Below are 14,675 nucleotides of genomic sequence, written 5' to 3' on the forward strand. Positions count from 1 at the left end.
GCCTGTGTGAAACCTGTACTCACATGCATGCACATACCCGCATATGTACATATAATTAACAAAATTGAATTTTAAAAGTTTGATGATGCCACAAAAATATTACTTTATTTTATTTTTATAAGTGAATGGGTTTTTGCTTGAATATATGTCCATGTACTATATGCCTACCGTGCCCTTGGACGCCAGAAGAGGAATTTGGATCCTCTGGGACTGTAGCTGTAGACAGTAGTGAACTGCCATGTGGATGTTGGGACCTGAACTTGGAGCCTCTGGAAGAGCAACAAGTGCTCTTAACCACTGAGGCATCTCTCCATCCCAAATACTTGCATGCTATACATACATTTATCAATAATTATTGTGCTCTTAAATTATGCAGTTAAAAATAAAACTGAAGCACAATCTAGAAAAAAGCCTTGCATTTTGTAAATAGGCTTGAAACTTAAACCTTTCAAGTATCTGCACAATCCACCTGAAACCTGGGATAAAGTAAACATTTGACACCAGTGAGCATGTGATTTAGAATGGCAGCCTCTGGGGAGGAGGAAATGAGCTAATTTGGTGATCAGAGAGGATAAGAGTGGTTCCTGAGTCCATTATGTGACAGCACTAAAGCCATTGAGGGTGGGGCCATTGAGGGTGGAGCCATCGAGGGGTGGGGCCATCGGGGGTGGGGCCATCGAGGGTGGGGTATGCATACTTTTTCTGTAGATCTACACACCCTTCACACCGACCTGAAGTGGAAACATAGTTTATTTGGAGAGTCAGTTATGTTAAACCATGTTTTGCTGGGGCACACAGGTGAATGGATGCTTTGCTGAAGCAGACATGTGAAAGGATGCCTGATGTTTAGAACACATATAACATGACCCCACAGACAGTGGGAGCTTGAGCATTGGTCCGCTTTGCTTCACCTCGATAGTCTTCGCTGAGTACAGACATGTATTGGTTCGCCTTACATTACGTTGCTTAGCTTGTGTAATGTCATAAAGAGAAACTTGTCAAAGAACTTCTTGTAAGTTTCCTGTGGCTTCTTGCTGCTTCCAAGGACTCAGGCCAATTGGCAAGCCTGGAGATTTCTTCTGAATTGAACTGTCCTTGCTGATTTGTGTGTGGTGTTTGCTAGTGGACTGGACTGAGAACAAGGAAGGTTGAAATGGCCCCAAGAACTATTTCTAAACAAGTCCACTTCCCCTGTATACTAATAACCTTTGTTTTCCACTAACTCTGGTGGGTAGTGAGCTAGAGGAGAGGTTGAAACCTTATTAAAGTAGGTTATAAAAAGCATACACCTATACCTACACCTATATGCTGATACCTACCTATACACCTGAGAGACCAGATCTCAAGTTCAAACTCCATCTTAGAGAACCTGATCTAAGGTTGAACTTGAGTTAACAAACGGGTCTAGTACCAGTTTCCAGGTTATTTCCCAACAAGCCAGCGCCTAGCATTAGTGTCCAGGTTACAAGCCCATCCCCTGGCACTTCACTTTCTAAGAATCACGGAGGAAAGCAGAAGTTAAGTTTATGGTTTGGCTCCCAGCACCAGCCAATTATGTTAAAGGGCAACAAAATTCCATAATGGTCTCCCAGTCGGATGTGTGCCAGTTTAGAAACCCCCTTGCCTGCTTACTAGTACCTAAAAAACCTTGTCCCTCTGAGAGCTCGGGGCTGCACCCTCCCAGACAGTGGTGTGGCCCAAGCTTGAGTTTGTAATAGAGACCCTGGTGCAACTGCATCAGAGTCAGCTCCTTGGTGGTCTTTTGGGGTTTGCAAATTCGAAATGGGCACAACACATGGACACCTATATGCTGATATCTATATGCTGACTATGGAGTTATTTTGATGTTTTGTGAATTGCTTTTCTCTTCCTTTGTGTTTCTTTCCTGTGTCATAAGCATGTCTTTATACAAACTAGAAAACTTGTCAATGACAGAGACCCTTCAATAGGCGATACCAAAGATCTTAATCCAGCAGAGTCTGCCCGTGTCAGGACACACCAGGGGAAGTTTGTCATCCCCTATCATTGCTGTTCAAGTAACAGTCCCCACATTGTTACACGTGTTAACACTTCTATTTAATAAAATGGAGAAGTAGCTTAGTAAGGATATAAAGGCCATATTTAGAAAGCATTAGAATACGAATGGATCAGGTTAGCTACATGAGAGCACTGGGGGCAAAAGGCCACAGAAATCCAGACTGAAAAGGGGAAGAAGCCAAGGGCTTCCTGAACAGCAGCAGTCCACGTGCACATTCATTTTCCAGCCCTGACTCAGCGCTAAGATCTGCACCCTGCGGCAGAGACAAACCAACGAGTTTGCTATTCGCCGGGGCTCTGCTTGGCTTGCTCATCCAGCTTGGTCCTCACCGGCTGGGTCAGGCCACTCTCTTCTGCATGGTGGTGCTTGTGTTTTAGCTTCCCTCCTCCATGGAGATGTTGCCGAGTGGCTAGCTGAGATTCCATGTTTTTAATTCTGAGATCCATTTGGCTTCTCATTGCTGCATCATTGGTGTCTCTTAAATTTTCGATGTTGTTTTGATCTCTTGCTTGAGTCTAAAGCAAAAAAAGAACAAAAGTCCAATATAACTAACCCTTGAATGATTAATTTGCTCTTGTTTCCTTAGTTAAGAATCTTCAGCTCATGGGCTGTTGTAAATATGTTAAATAAGATGCTGGGATTTAAAGTTTTATTACTAATGTCATAAATGTCATAATGTAATGTTTATTACATTTAAAACATAAAGCCAGACATGGTGGAACTCGGGAGGCAGGGGCAGGTGGATCTCTGTGAAGTTGAGGCCAGTCTGATCTATATAATGAACCTCTGTCTCAACAAAACAAACAAACCACCACAACCTGATTAAAAACATTTAAAACATAAAGCAGTGTATTGCTTTCCTTTGAATGGTGCTGGGCTTGATCCCAGGCCCTGTGTGTGCTACTTCAGCTCGGAATCACTCTCATGCTAGCTCTCAGGTAGTTCCATAACTCACAGAACAAATACAATTAAAAAAAATAAAAAAATGTTTAACTGTAACTTAAGAAATATTTAAGAGCCTGTTTCAAAGAAGTTTTTCTTCTCAATTGTCTTAAAATGCAAACAATTGTCTAACTAAAATATTGTGGCAGAGCATTCTTTATTTTTGTCAGTTTGATGCTAACCTAGTCATCATACATGGGAAGAACAGACCTCACTTGAGGAACTAAGTACCTCCAACAGACTGGCCTGTGGGCACGTTTATAAGGTATTCTCTTGGTTTTGATTGATGTGGGAGGACCCAGCCCCGCCCACTGTGGGTGGTTCCACCCCTGGGCAGGTGTTTCTGTGTTGTGTAAGACAGCAAGCTAAGTGTACCAGAGGATCCAGCCAGTCTGCTTCTGCTTCAGCAGTTTTGCCCTGCTTGATTTGAGTTCCTGCTTTGGCTCCTCTCAGTGACGTGACTGTGAGAAGGGCATGTACGCCTACTATAAAAACTTCCCTCTTGTCAAAAGTATCCCCTCTCCAGGAAAAAGACATCGGGATGGGTATGGCCCTCATGCCTCACTGGACAACGACAGGGGAACCAGAGCCATTACAAGGTCCCCTTCAATTACTGGAGGTCAGGCCTCTATCCCCGCCTTCGCAAGATTAGAATTGCCACAGCTCTTCTATACTTAGAGAAGGGAGGAGATGTCAGGGGAAGCCCTGCTTATACACTGAAGGCCTAAAATCAGCCATAGGCCTAAAATCAACAATAGGCCTGTCATACATGTATACTAACACCAAGTCTTGGGTCTCTGTGGAAAAACATTGAAACAGATGGCTATAAGCTATTGTAAACAGGCAGCTTTTGTGGAATTTACCAGCCTGAGTAGTCATAGACCTTGTAAATAGGTAGCCTTGGCAGATAATACCAACTTAGATAAAGACAAGTGAATCATAGGCAGAGTCATAGTTACCTGTCCCCTGAACCTTCACCCAGCCAATACCCTTTTCTGAAAGATATCTGTATTCCCCCTGAACACCCACGCTCCAGTGTCATCCCCTTCCCCACGTCCTGCCCTTTTGTATTTATAACCCCTGTGTGAATAAGTAAAAATTATGATTTGAAAAAAAAAATAAATTAAAAACAAACAAACAAAACCAACAACAACAACAACAAAAAACCTTCCCTCTTGTCTTAGGGCTGCTATTGCTATGATGAAACACCATGAACAAAAGTAACGGTGGAGGGAAGGACTTACTGGGCTGGCATTTCCATGCCCTAGTCCACAGCTAATGCAGAGGCCATAGAGGGGTGCTGTATATTGGCTTGCTCTGCCTGTTTTCTTCTAGAACCCAGGACTACCAGCCCAGGAATGGCCCCACCCACTATGGGCTGGGCCCCTCCCCAATCAATCACTAATTAAGAAAGGCAGATCTTATGGAGGCATCTTCTTAATTGACGTTCCTTCCGCTCAGATCACTTTAGCTCCTGTCAAGTGTTTAAAACCACCCAGCGCACCTCCCCTATTTGTTTTTCGTCAGTGTTTTATTTCAGCAATACAAACCAGAACGACATACACTGAAAACTTTAAAGAGAGGCGAATGAGATCTACCAAGTCAACTGCTGTTAGCAAAGGAGGAGAAGCAGGGGATGTAGTCCATATTACCTGTGCGCTGAAAATTAAATGAAAACCCATCACGGATTCAAAAGACAAGCAAACCAACGGGCTTTCTGCAAACTGCCTTCCCTCGTGCCCTGCTCCGTTCCCTGCCCTCATGTCACCCACCTCGCTCTCCCGCATCCAGCTTTTCAAAAGGAGCACTTCTTTTTCTGAGTCCTTCTGGTTCTTGAGCAGGTGTCCACACTTCTTCTGTTCTGTTTTTATCGCTATTAGCTCCTGCTGGATGAACTGAAGTTTTACAACCATTTGTAGATATTTGTAATATGTAGTCTCCCAACTTTCTTTCAGATTGTGGAACTGTAGGAGAAAAATAACATGGCTTTAAGCTGAAGAATAGGCACTGAGTCTAGTCAGACATAAAACCAATACATGTCTGCTGCCAGTTCAGAGGTAATAAGTCAGTTTGACTCTATAGCAGCCTCTTAAATGATCAGAATTATCCAGAAAATAAAATCAAACACAGTAGGAATGACACAACTGTGCTCTGTATATTTTACACACTTCTTTGCCGGATACTTGAACTGCAGCTGTCACTTCCCATGCCTGGTTTATTCTTTCCTTAACACAACCATACGCCAAATCTAGTGTGTCCTTCCCACACTCAGTGCCTGTAATTTGTAAGCAAGCTTTAAGGCAAGGATTTCAGTTGCTTGGATCTGGACGGATGAGTGTGTCTCCACAAAAGAGCTCAAAAATGAGACTCAAATGAACAGGTGTTAGAAGCATGGGCTCTGAAGTCGTGTTTTTCTCTGAATTACAAATATTTTATTTTAATTTGAATTGTATTCTAAAAGCTTGTCACAGAAAACAACTGGAAATAAGCCACATACTACTGGGAAAGACTTCTCACTTAAGAAATGGATTTAATTGGTCCCGGCTTATAGAATCTCCCAAAGCAAACTCTGTGTTTATGATCAGCTGACTCTCGACAAATTCTGCAAAAATCATCCTTAAGACTAATTTTTTTTTCAACAAGAAATAATTCTGGGGCAATGAGTTATTCACATGTGAAAAAACTGAGTGTGAGTGACCAACAAACACCACAAATAAAATTCACTCAAAATGCAGTATTAAGGGAGGAAATGAGACGTGCAGATCCTGAGAAACAGGACTGGATCGGGCAAAACTTCGTGTTAGGACATTAAAGCACAGATAGTTGAGTTGACTCCATGAACATAAAGTGCTAACGCACTTCAGAGCCACTGTTATGGAGTGCAAGGGTAAGCTGGTTAGAAGAAGAAATTACCACAACGTCTGTGTATCTGATAAAGAATTCATATCCAAGATATAAAGAGGGCCTCTACAAATGCCAGTGAAAAGCTAATCCAATTTAAAACTGTAGAAACAATCTAGATAGACCTTTCTCTGAAGGAGGTACACTAACGGCCAATAGGCTGAGAAGATTCATGTGCTCCGTTAGGACAACACAAATGGAAACTCCCGTACCTACCCATTGCTGCATGGGAACTTGGTTTAGTTAGAATTTGGAAGAAAAAGCCAGATGTGGGGTCTCACACCTTTAACCCCAGCCTTCCAGAGGCAGAGGCAGGTGGATTTCTGCAACTCCAAGGACAGCCAGGGCTACATAGGGAGTCCCTGTCTCAAAACAGACACAATATAAAAAGATGGAGCAGGTGTTGGCAAGGGAAGCAGAGAAGTTAAGTGCTCCTTCAGGACTGGAGGACAGGAGACTTCAGCCACTGGAGAAGACACGCTGGTGCTGGGGGTCCTCAGAGAGCAACCAAGTACGTGACTATCACATGACTCAGCAGTGCCACTGACCAGAAGCCAGGCAGGGGGAAATGAAGCCATTCTGTGCAGAGCTCTGGCTTGCACTGTCAGAGCAGCATCTGTTAATCAAAGTTCAAAGTGGGGACAAGCCAGAGGTCTGTCAATTGGTGAATGCATAATATCCGTATACCAGGACACTAGTCAGCAATGGGAAGAGAGGAAGTACTTACAGGTGTTAGAACTTAGGCTGAACAAGGAAAAGATTGTGTCCGGGACCAGGAGCCAGACATAAAGGCAGCTAGAGTGCAGACTCTGTCTCTCATACAAGCTGTTCAGACAAACATCTGGACAGCTGTTAAGTGTACTTGGTTCCTTAAGTCTCAGCATGAAAGAGCGATCACTAAGTCATTTAGGACATGTTTGGAATGTAAAAATACTAAAATAAATTGAGATGATATTTGAATATTTGTGAATATTTGCCAAATTTTACCGTATACTTCAACTGACTGGCTTTCATGGACTGTCGCCTACGTCTTGATGGTGCTGGCAGCAAATAGAACTGACATGGTGGGTGTGATTTTGAAATTGTAACGGTAAGGTACAGTGTTTGCTGTTAAGTCATCTGCCAGCATTAAGAGGAGCTGAAGCGATGGCTCAATGGCTAAAAGCCCTGGTTGCTCTTCCAGAGGACTCGAGTTTGGTACCAGGCACCCACGGGGTGGATCACAACCATCTGTAACTCCAGGTCCAAGGGATCCCATGCCTTTTTCTGGCCTCTAAGGACACTAGGCATGTAGATGATGCAGACACACATACAGGCAAAACACCCACACACTTAAAAAAAATCAATCTAAAAAGTAAGAGAATCAGTGTAATGCATCTTTAATAGAAAAAAAATACACATTTTCATTGATATCAAGTCAGTGAAGTTGCTTTCTTAAATCCTTGCTTTGCTGGCCAATGAATATATAGCTATATTTCCCCAAAGCAAGAAATATTGAACCTATAGATTACTGAAATTACCTCATGGCTTAGCATATTAATTGGAATATGCATATCAAATTGGCTGGTTTGTAAATCTCCAGGACCACCAAGCTCTCCGCCTTCATGTTTATTTAACTTCTTTTTTGTCTCTTCAAAGAGTTTCTTAAATCTGTAAAAATGTATAGAATTGGCCAATGAATGTTTTCAGAGTCAGTATTTAATAATTTAAGTAGATAATATGCAATATCATACAAAAGGAACAAAATTGTAAGCTGTGAGCATCTCATTTGTCTCAACCTAAAATGAATTAAAAGTATTCTACTGAAATTATAATCTTTACATAAAATTGTGTATGTGAATCTTGTCTACATGTATGTATGTGCACTGCATGCATGCTCACGTCTACATAGGCCAAAGGAAGGTGTCATATCTCCAGGACTGGAGTTACACATGCTGTGAGCTGCCATGTAGGTGCTGGGAATTGAACCTGGGTCTTCTGGAAGAACAGCTACTATTCTTAACTGCTGAGCCATCTCTCCAGCCTGAAATTATAATCTTAATTTTTATATTTTTTGAAATTAAAATACACAATTTTCCTCCTTTCCTTTCTTCACTTCAATCCTTCCTATGAACTCCTCTTTCTAAAATTATGGCCTCTATTGTTTAAATTGTTGCTACAAATACATAGTTTTGTTGTTGTTGTTTTGAGACAGGGTTTCTTGTGTAGCTGTCCTAGAACTAGCTCTGTAGACCAAGCCGGCCTCAAACTTGCAGGAATCCACCTGCCTCTGTCTCCAAAGTGCTGAGACTAAATGTAAACACTACCATCACCATAGATATGTATTTCTAAATTCATAAATACAACCTGCTCAGTCCATATCATGGTACTTTTATGTATATGATTTCAAGGCTAACCACTTGGTATTGAATACCCAATCAAAGGGCTCTTCCCTTGGGAAGACTATTCCATTCTCAGAATGTCTCTGTTGCCCGCGCGTCTTTGTCTGGAGTGAAGTGCCCTATGAGACTCCCTCCTTTCCTATCAGCGTGTCTATTGGTGTTTTCCTTGTGTAGGCAGCCATGTTGATAAGACTTCATTTCTTTTTTTTTGTTTGTTTTGCTTTTTGTTTGTTTGTTTTTTGTTTTTCGAGACAGGGTTTCTCTGTGTAGCCCTGGCTGTCCTGGAACTCACTCTGTAGACCAGGCTGGCCTCGAACTCAGAAATCCACCTGCCTTTGCCTCCCAAGTGCTGGGATTAAAGGCGTGAGCCATCACTGCCTGGCAAGACTTTATTTCTAGTAGACACAATCTTTTATGCTCAGCTGTCTTTTACAGTCTTCTACCCTGATCCCTGAACCTCAGGGACAGGAACTGTGTTAATAAGCTGGGTCAGTTGGGGCTGGAACCACATGATCAATGGTTTTTGCATTTTGATCACTTGTGCTTTTTCTGTAATTGTCTCTGAAGAGGTGTGAGAGCTACACTTATTTTCAGGTATAAGGAGAAATATTTAGAATGTAGTTAGACATTAAACTGGTTTAGTGAAGTGGAGGATGGTGGTGTTCCTCCAAGACCTGTGACTTCACCAGTCCTGTGTGATTGCCCAGGTTTCCCTACCGGGCATGATTTCTCTTTTGTTGAATGGGCTTTACAACAACTGTTGGTTATCTCCAAAGTACTCCCAGCCATATGGCACCCTTATGGACATTGTGTCATGCTGGTTTGTTGTTGTGGTCCATAGGCATCACGACAGCTGGGTAGGACTATCGTTTTCCTGTTTTGAAATCTTGCAATAGCACCTTCTTGTACCATAAAAGCTAGCAGGGAGGCATTCAGGTTAGTTCCAACTCAGGGGACTCTGGACCCTGTGTCTGAAGTGTTTGGTCTTTTCAACAACAGAAACGTCCGTTTAGTCTCTGGGAAACAATCAAGGGCTATATTGATGGCTAATAATGTTTTGAGAGTCTCTAGGATAACTCTGAGCAACAACTCAGAAAGGGCCTTCCCATGACTCATGTTGGGGTTTTTGTTAAATAGACTATGGCTCTTGGAACAAATTATAATATTAAATAAATAATATAAAGAAAAATTATGTGACATTTATATCACATAAGGAACACGTGTGAGAACCACATTCAGATGTTTTATAATAATTATTATCCACTTTGGAGTGAATTATTAAAGATTAGCTGTAACTCAGAGATGAGTTTACCAGGGTGAAGCAGAAAAACATACTTCTATATGAATGTCACTGAAAGATCCAAATATATACTTCAGTTCCTGTTTACTCTGGTGCACAAGAAGAAGGGGAACTGAGTGGAAAAACCCTCAGAGGGGACAGGAGCTTAGCATGATGCTAGAGCAAACGCTGACCCCTAACTGGGCCCATTTAGTACTGTTCTGCTCAGTACCATGGTTTAGCAAGGATTTGTAATTTTTCTTCATATTGATTTCAAGTTTCATTCCATTATAATCCAAAAAGGAATCAAGGAATCATTTTGATTTTCCTAAATTTAAGATTTTTAATTAATTAATTTTTGCCTGAGATGTTTTTTATCTTTGGGAATGTGATGTGAGCTTGTAGAAAGTGTAGCCCACAGATGTGAGATGGGACACTCAGTGGGACTCTGAGGTTTGTTATCATCTATCCTACAGTTTAGCACTATGGTTTCTTGGGTTATTGAAAACCATGAGACTGGACACATATGCATGTCTCTTTACAAGTGTAGCACACTCTTGGACAAATATTCCATTTGTTAATCCACAGGGGCCTTTGCTATCTCTTCAAACTTTGTCTTAGATGCTCTGGTTTTCAGCTTCCATTTGCTTGATGTGTTTTTTCTGTACTTTGTCTGTTTGACTGTGTTGTGTTTCCCACAGATGGAAGACTATGCTACCCTTACTAAGGTCAGATTAGAAGGGTCACTTCAGCTTCGAGGCTCTTTAAACTGGCCTTCATTGTTGGTTTTCACAGACCTATCTTGGCAAGATTTCTCCACTTACTCTGTCCTTTAGAGCTGTTGCTCCCCCAAGAGCAACCTTGAGGAAGAATCCACAAGCTGCTTGTTGAATCGCATCCAAAGAGCCAGGGACTGACAGGCACCAACAGCTGAAGAAATGACCAAGCTTTGGTGCTCTCCCTGCGCTTGCAGAGGACTGGAGTTAGGTTCCCAGCACCCACTTGACAGCTCACAAACCACCAGCAACTCCAGTTCCAGGGAATCCAACACCATCTTCCAGTGGGCACCAGGCATGTGTGTGGTGTGCAGATATGTATGTGGACACAACACTTGAACACATAAACTGAAGAAATTACAATAAATTTATACAATACCAAGTGGTCACCCCTAAAACACATGCATAGGAGCAATATTAAGTGAGCTCAGTGATTGTATTTATAAATTCATATACACATTATATGTAACAGAACAAAGAAAAAGAAGCTATGAATTTGAGAGGAAGTTGGGAGATATGGGAGGAGTTAGAGGGAGTAGAATAAAGTAAATATTGTACTCATGAAATTCTCAAAAATATGAAATAACAAAAATGTCAATGAAGCTAACTAATGGTTGAAAGGATTTGAAATGTTAAAATCTAAGCTGGGCAGTGGTGGCTCACGCCTTTAATCCCAGCACTTGGGAGGCAGAGGCAGGCGGATTTCTGAGTTCGAGGCCAGCCTGGTCTACAGAGTGAGTTCCAGGACAGCCAGGGCTATACAGAGAAACTCTGTCTCGAAAAAAATAAAAACAAAAAAAAAACCCCAAAGAAACAAAAAAAGAAAGAAATGTTAAAATCTTACCTCATTAGCTCTGTCATCAATTCCTCATTTTTATTCATCTGCTTTTCCAAAGTACATTCTAGGGACTCTGTTTGAAGGATGAGTTTCTTTGTTTCATCACCAAGCTTTAAAATATTATTAAAACAGTTAAAAGTATCAAGACTTATTCTTCTTTTATAAAATCACTTCATGTAAGTGTATGAGTAATATGCATTTGTCTGAGTTTGTAACATTCCACTTAGGATCAAATTTAAAAATAACTCCTTAAAGCTGGCTCCTACTTATTTATGCGTTTATCATTAATGTTTGAAGAAATTTATTATTTTTTATCTCCCCTCCACATGTGTATATGTGTGTGTATATACACACCACATGTGTGCAGGTGCCTACAGAGGCCAAAAGAGGGCGAGGCCTACCAGAGCTGTAGTTACAGATGGCTGTGGGGTGCTGGGAACTGAACTCTGGTCCTCCAGAAGAGCAGCCAGTGCTCTTAGCTGCTGAGCCATGTCTCTGGTTTCCCACATCTTTAATTTCTATAGAATTTACATTCCTATAATTTGTCAATATGGGTCTTTTTCATCCTCATCTGACTTTAGGATAAGAAAAATATTCATCCTCGGTAAGAATTCTCCCAGGAATTTGAATTTTTCTTCTCTATTTACTATTCTTCTTTAAAGAATGTCTTCGTGCTAACACCACAAAGCATAACATCTGCCTGATTCTTCTGGATTCCCCACCATCCCAAATAGGCCTTTCCGGTGGGCTCCTATACTCCTCAATACACAGTCCCTCTAAAAATCTATTTTTATCACCCAGCACCTTCTAGTATCTTTAAAAAGTGTGATTTAAAAAAGGATTTATTTTATTTTATGTGCATGTGTGTATGTATGTGCGTGTGTGTATGCCTAAATGTATTTATCTGTACCTGGTGCCCATGGAGCCCAGAAGAGGGCATCAGTTCCCCTGGAGCTGGAGTTACAGGTGGTTGTGAGCCATATGGGACTAGAACCCAGTTTGGCTGTCCAAGTAACACATCCTGAACCATCTCTTCAACCTCTTAAAATCTGAATTTTTAATCTTACAAATTCAATAAATATAGGGCAACAGGGACATTTTGGAGTCCTTATCATGTTTGGGTCTCGTGAGCAAAATTCTAAAGATGTTTATACTTTTCCAGAGGCAGCTTCAGCCCTGCTTCGGGTTACAGGGGCAGCCATGCCATGGCTCCAGGTGGGTGTTCACACCATAGACTTGTGATGGTGATGTCTGGAAAAGCAGTGTGAGAATCAGGAGAATTCAAATCTGTCTGGTGAGGGGTAACAGAGATTTCACTATCCCTCATTAAGTGGAATCCTGAGCTGTCCATTTTCTCTGAGAGTGGAGTGTGCATTCTTGTCTCTTGGCAGGACAGGAGCTTCGTTTTGTGGATTTGGAAGTGGGCTCTGCTTTGAAGCCTCTTTGGACCCCTACTCTCTACCCGATGCTTCGCTTTCTCTTCCTGCTTGTCTGAGTTGAGCTCCTGTGCCTGTGATCCACCACCTGTAGCAGCTGCACAGTTTCTCTTGTAAGTGTCTCTCTGGTTGAGCTTTTCAGAGAAGCCAGCCTGTCACTGGGGGAGCTGGGTGGCCATTGGACAGCAGCTCTCCAGCACAGCCATGCTGAGGCAGAGGCTGAGTTCTTGGAAAACTGGTGGACACGTTGAATGGCAAAACAGTTTCTGCATCTTCAGTTCCATAAGGCCCCATTAAATGAAACATTTCCTGTATGCAGCCAATGGCATCATCTTTCTTTATGGAAATTACACAGAGAAAAATGTTCCTTGGTGGAACTGTTTAAATAATGACAAGATATTCATTCTTCATAAACATTTTTCAAGATTTATTTATTGATGTGTATGAGTGTTTTGTCTGCATGTGTGTCTGTGTACCACGTGGATGCCTGGTGTCTGTGGAAGCCAGAAGAGGGCATCAGAGATCCCTTGGAACTGGAGTTATGGATGGCTGGGAGCCACTATGTGGGTGCTGGGAACTGAACTTGGGTCCTCTGCAGTAGCAGCAGGTGTTCTCTGAGTCCTCTTTCTAGCCTCAAGTATCTGTTCTTAATTAGAAATGGAAGCAACTAGTCATCCACTCTCAAAACTTTGCTGAAGGCTTATGGGAACAGATATAGAACTCAAGACCAACTAACTGTGGATTGTTCTTTGAACAGTAAGACTTTCCCAGTGACACAGACACCTGCACACTGTGTATGCAGCAACCCTACTCACAGTGACAATTGAGCTACATGTCTATTAATTAACTAATAGGGAAACAAAATATCTTACCAAACATTATATATCAAAGATATATTATTAATTATAACATTATAGAACATTCATTTTATAAGAATCTTGTTTAGTAAAATCTTTTTTTCCAAGAAAAGGTTTTTCTGTGTAGTCCTGGCTGTCCTGGAACCTGCTATGTAGACCGGGGTGTCTTTGAACTCAGAGATCCATCTGCCTCTGCCTCCTGAGTACTTGGATTAAAGGTATTTACCACCATGCCCAGGAAGTTCTTAATTAAAAATTGCTTTTCTTTTCATTCATATGTATATATGCCATATGTATACAGTATACAGATCAGAAGATGCCTTCAAATCCTCTGGAACTGGATTTGGTAGTTGTGAGCTACCTGATGTGGGTGCTGGGAACTGAATTCTGGTCTTCTACAAGAACAGTGGATGCTCTCAACTCCTGAGCTATCTCTGTAGCCTCTTGTTTAGTTAAATTTCGCTACCAGAGTCCCTAATAATATCATTTCAACGAACTTCTATAAAATCAAGAGGATATTTACTATTGGAGCGTTATGAGCAACAGCAGCAGCAGCAACAACAACAACAAAACACTCTCTCTCTCTCTCTCTCTCTCTCTCTCTCTCTCTCTCTCTCCCTCTCTCTCTCTCTCTCACACACACACACACACACACACACACACACTCATACTCACACCATGTATGCAACACTGTCTCTATGATTTAGCCCTGGCTGGTCTGGAAATCAGAGATACATCTGGCTCAATCTCTTGAATGCTGGGATTAAAGGTGCATGGCACCATGCCCAGACATGGCAAAGGCAAATATTTTTATTAATGGGCACTTTTCCCTTATCCTATGTAATCCCACAAAAGGGAGAAAGGATTTTTCAGTATGACAGAGAAATTAATACTCACCAAACCTTCGTGCAGCAGATGATTCTGAATTTGTTTAATCTTTGCTGATTGCTCTTTTAGTGTAATTTTTAATTTGGAAAATCGAACTTCAAGCCTAAAATGTATTTGATAATGATTCACTATATACTTTTGAAAAACATTATCACAATTTTTGAACTAACATTTGAAAGAATAATTTCATTTTTAATGATTGAAAACAGGTGGTTTGGAAAGCTTCAGCTTGTTTCATGGACAATGTACACAGCAGTGTAAGGGTCACGTGGACAATGTACACAGCAGTGTAAGGGTCACGTGGACAATGTACACAGCAGTGTCAGGGTCACGTGGACA

General features: G+C 41.5%; 1 protein-coding gene across 1 annotated transcript in view; it reads right to left on the reverse strand.

Annotated features, from left to right (window-relative positions):
• Positions 1-2,363: 2,363 nt before the first annotated feature.
• The window catches only part of LOC114630727 (ankyrin repeat domain-containing protein 36C-like), a gene marked incomplete at its 5' end in the record, with an annotated part of 109,288 nt that continues 96,976 nt past the window's right edge, over positions 2,364-14,675 (reverse strand). The window contains 3 exon segments of the mRNA XM_028779014.1: positions 2,364-2,439; positions 2,441-2,553; positions 4,753-4,944. Coding sequence (XP_028634847.1) covers positions 2,364-2,439; positions 2,441-2,553; positions 4,753-4,944 — 381 coding nt within the window.

Source organism: Grammomys surdaster, unplaced genomic scaffold (genome assembly GCF_004785775.1).
Source record: "Grammomys surdaster isolate TR1022 unplaced genomic scaffold, NIH_TR_1.0 67, whole genome shotgun sequence".
Lineage (NCBI taxonomy): Eukaryota > Metazoa > Chordata > Mammalia > Rodentia > Muridae > Grammomys > Grammomys surdaster.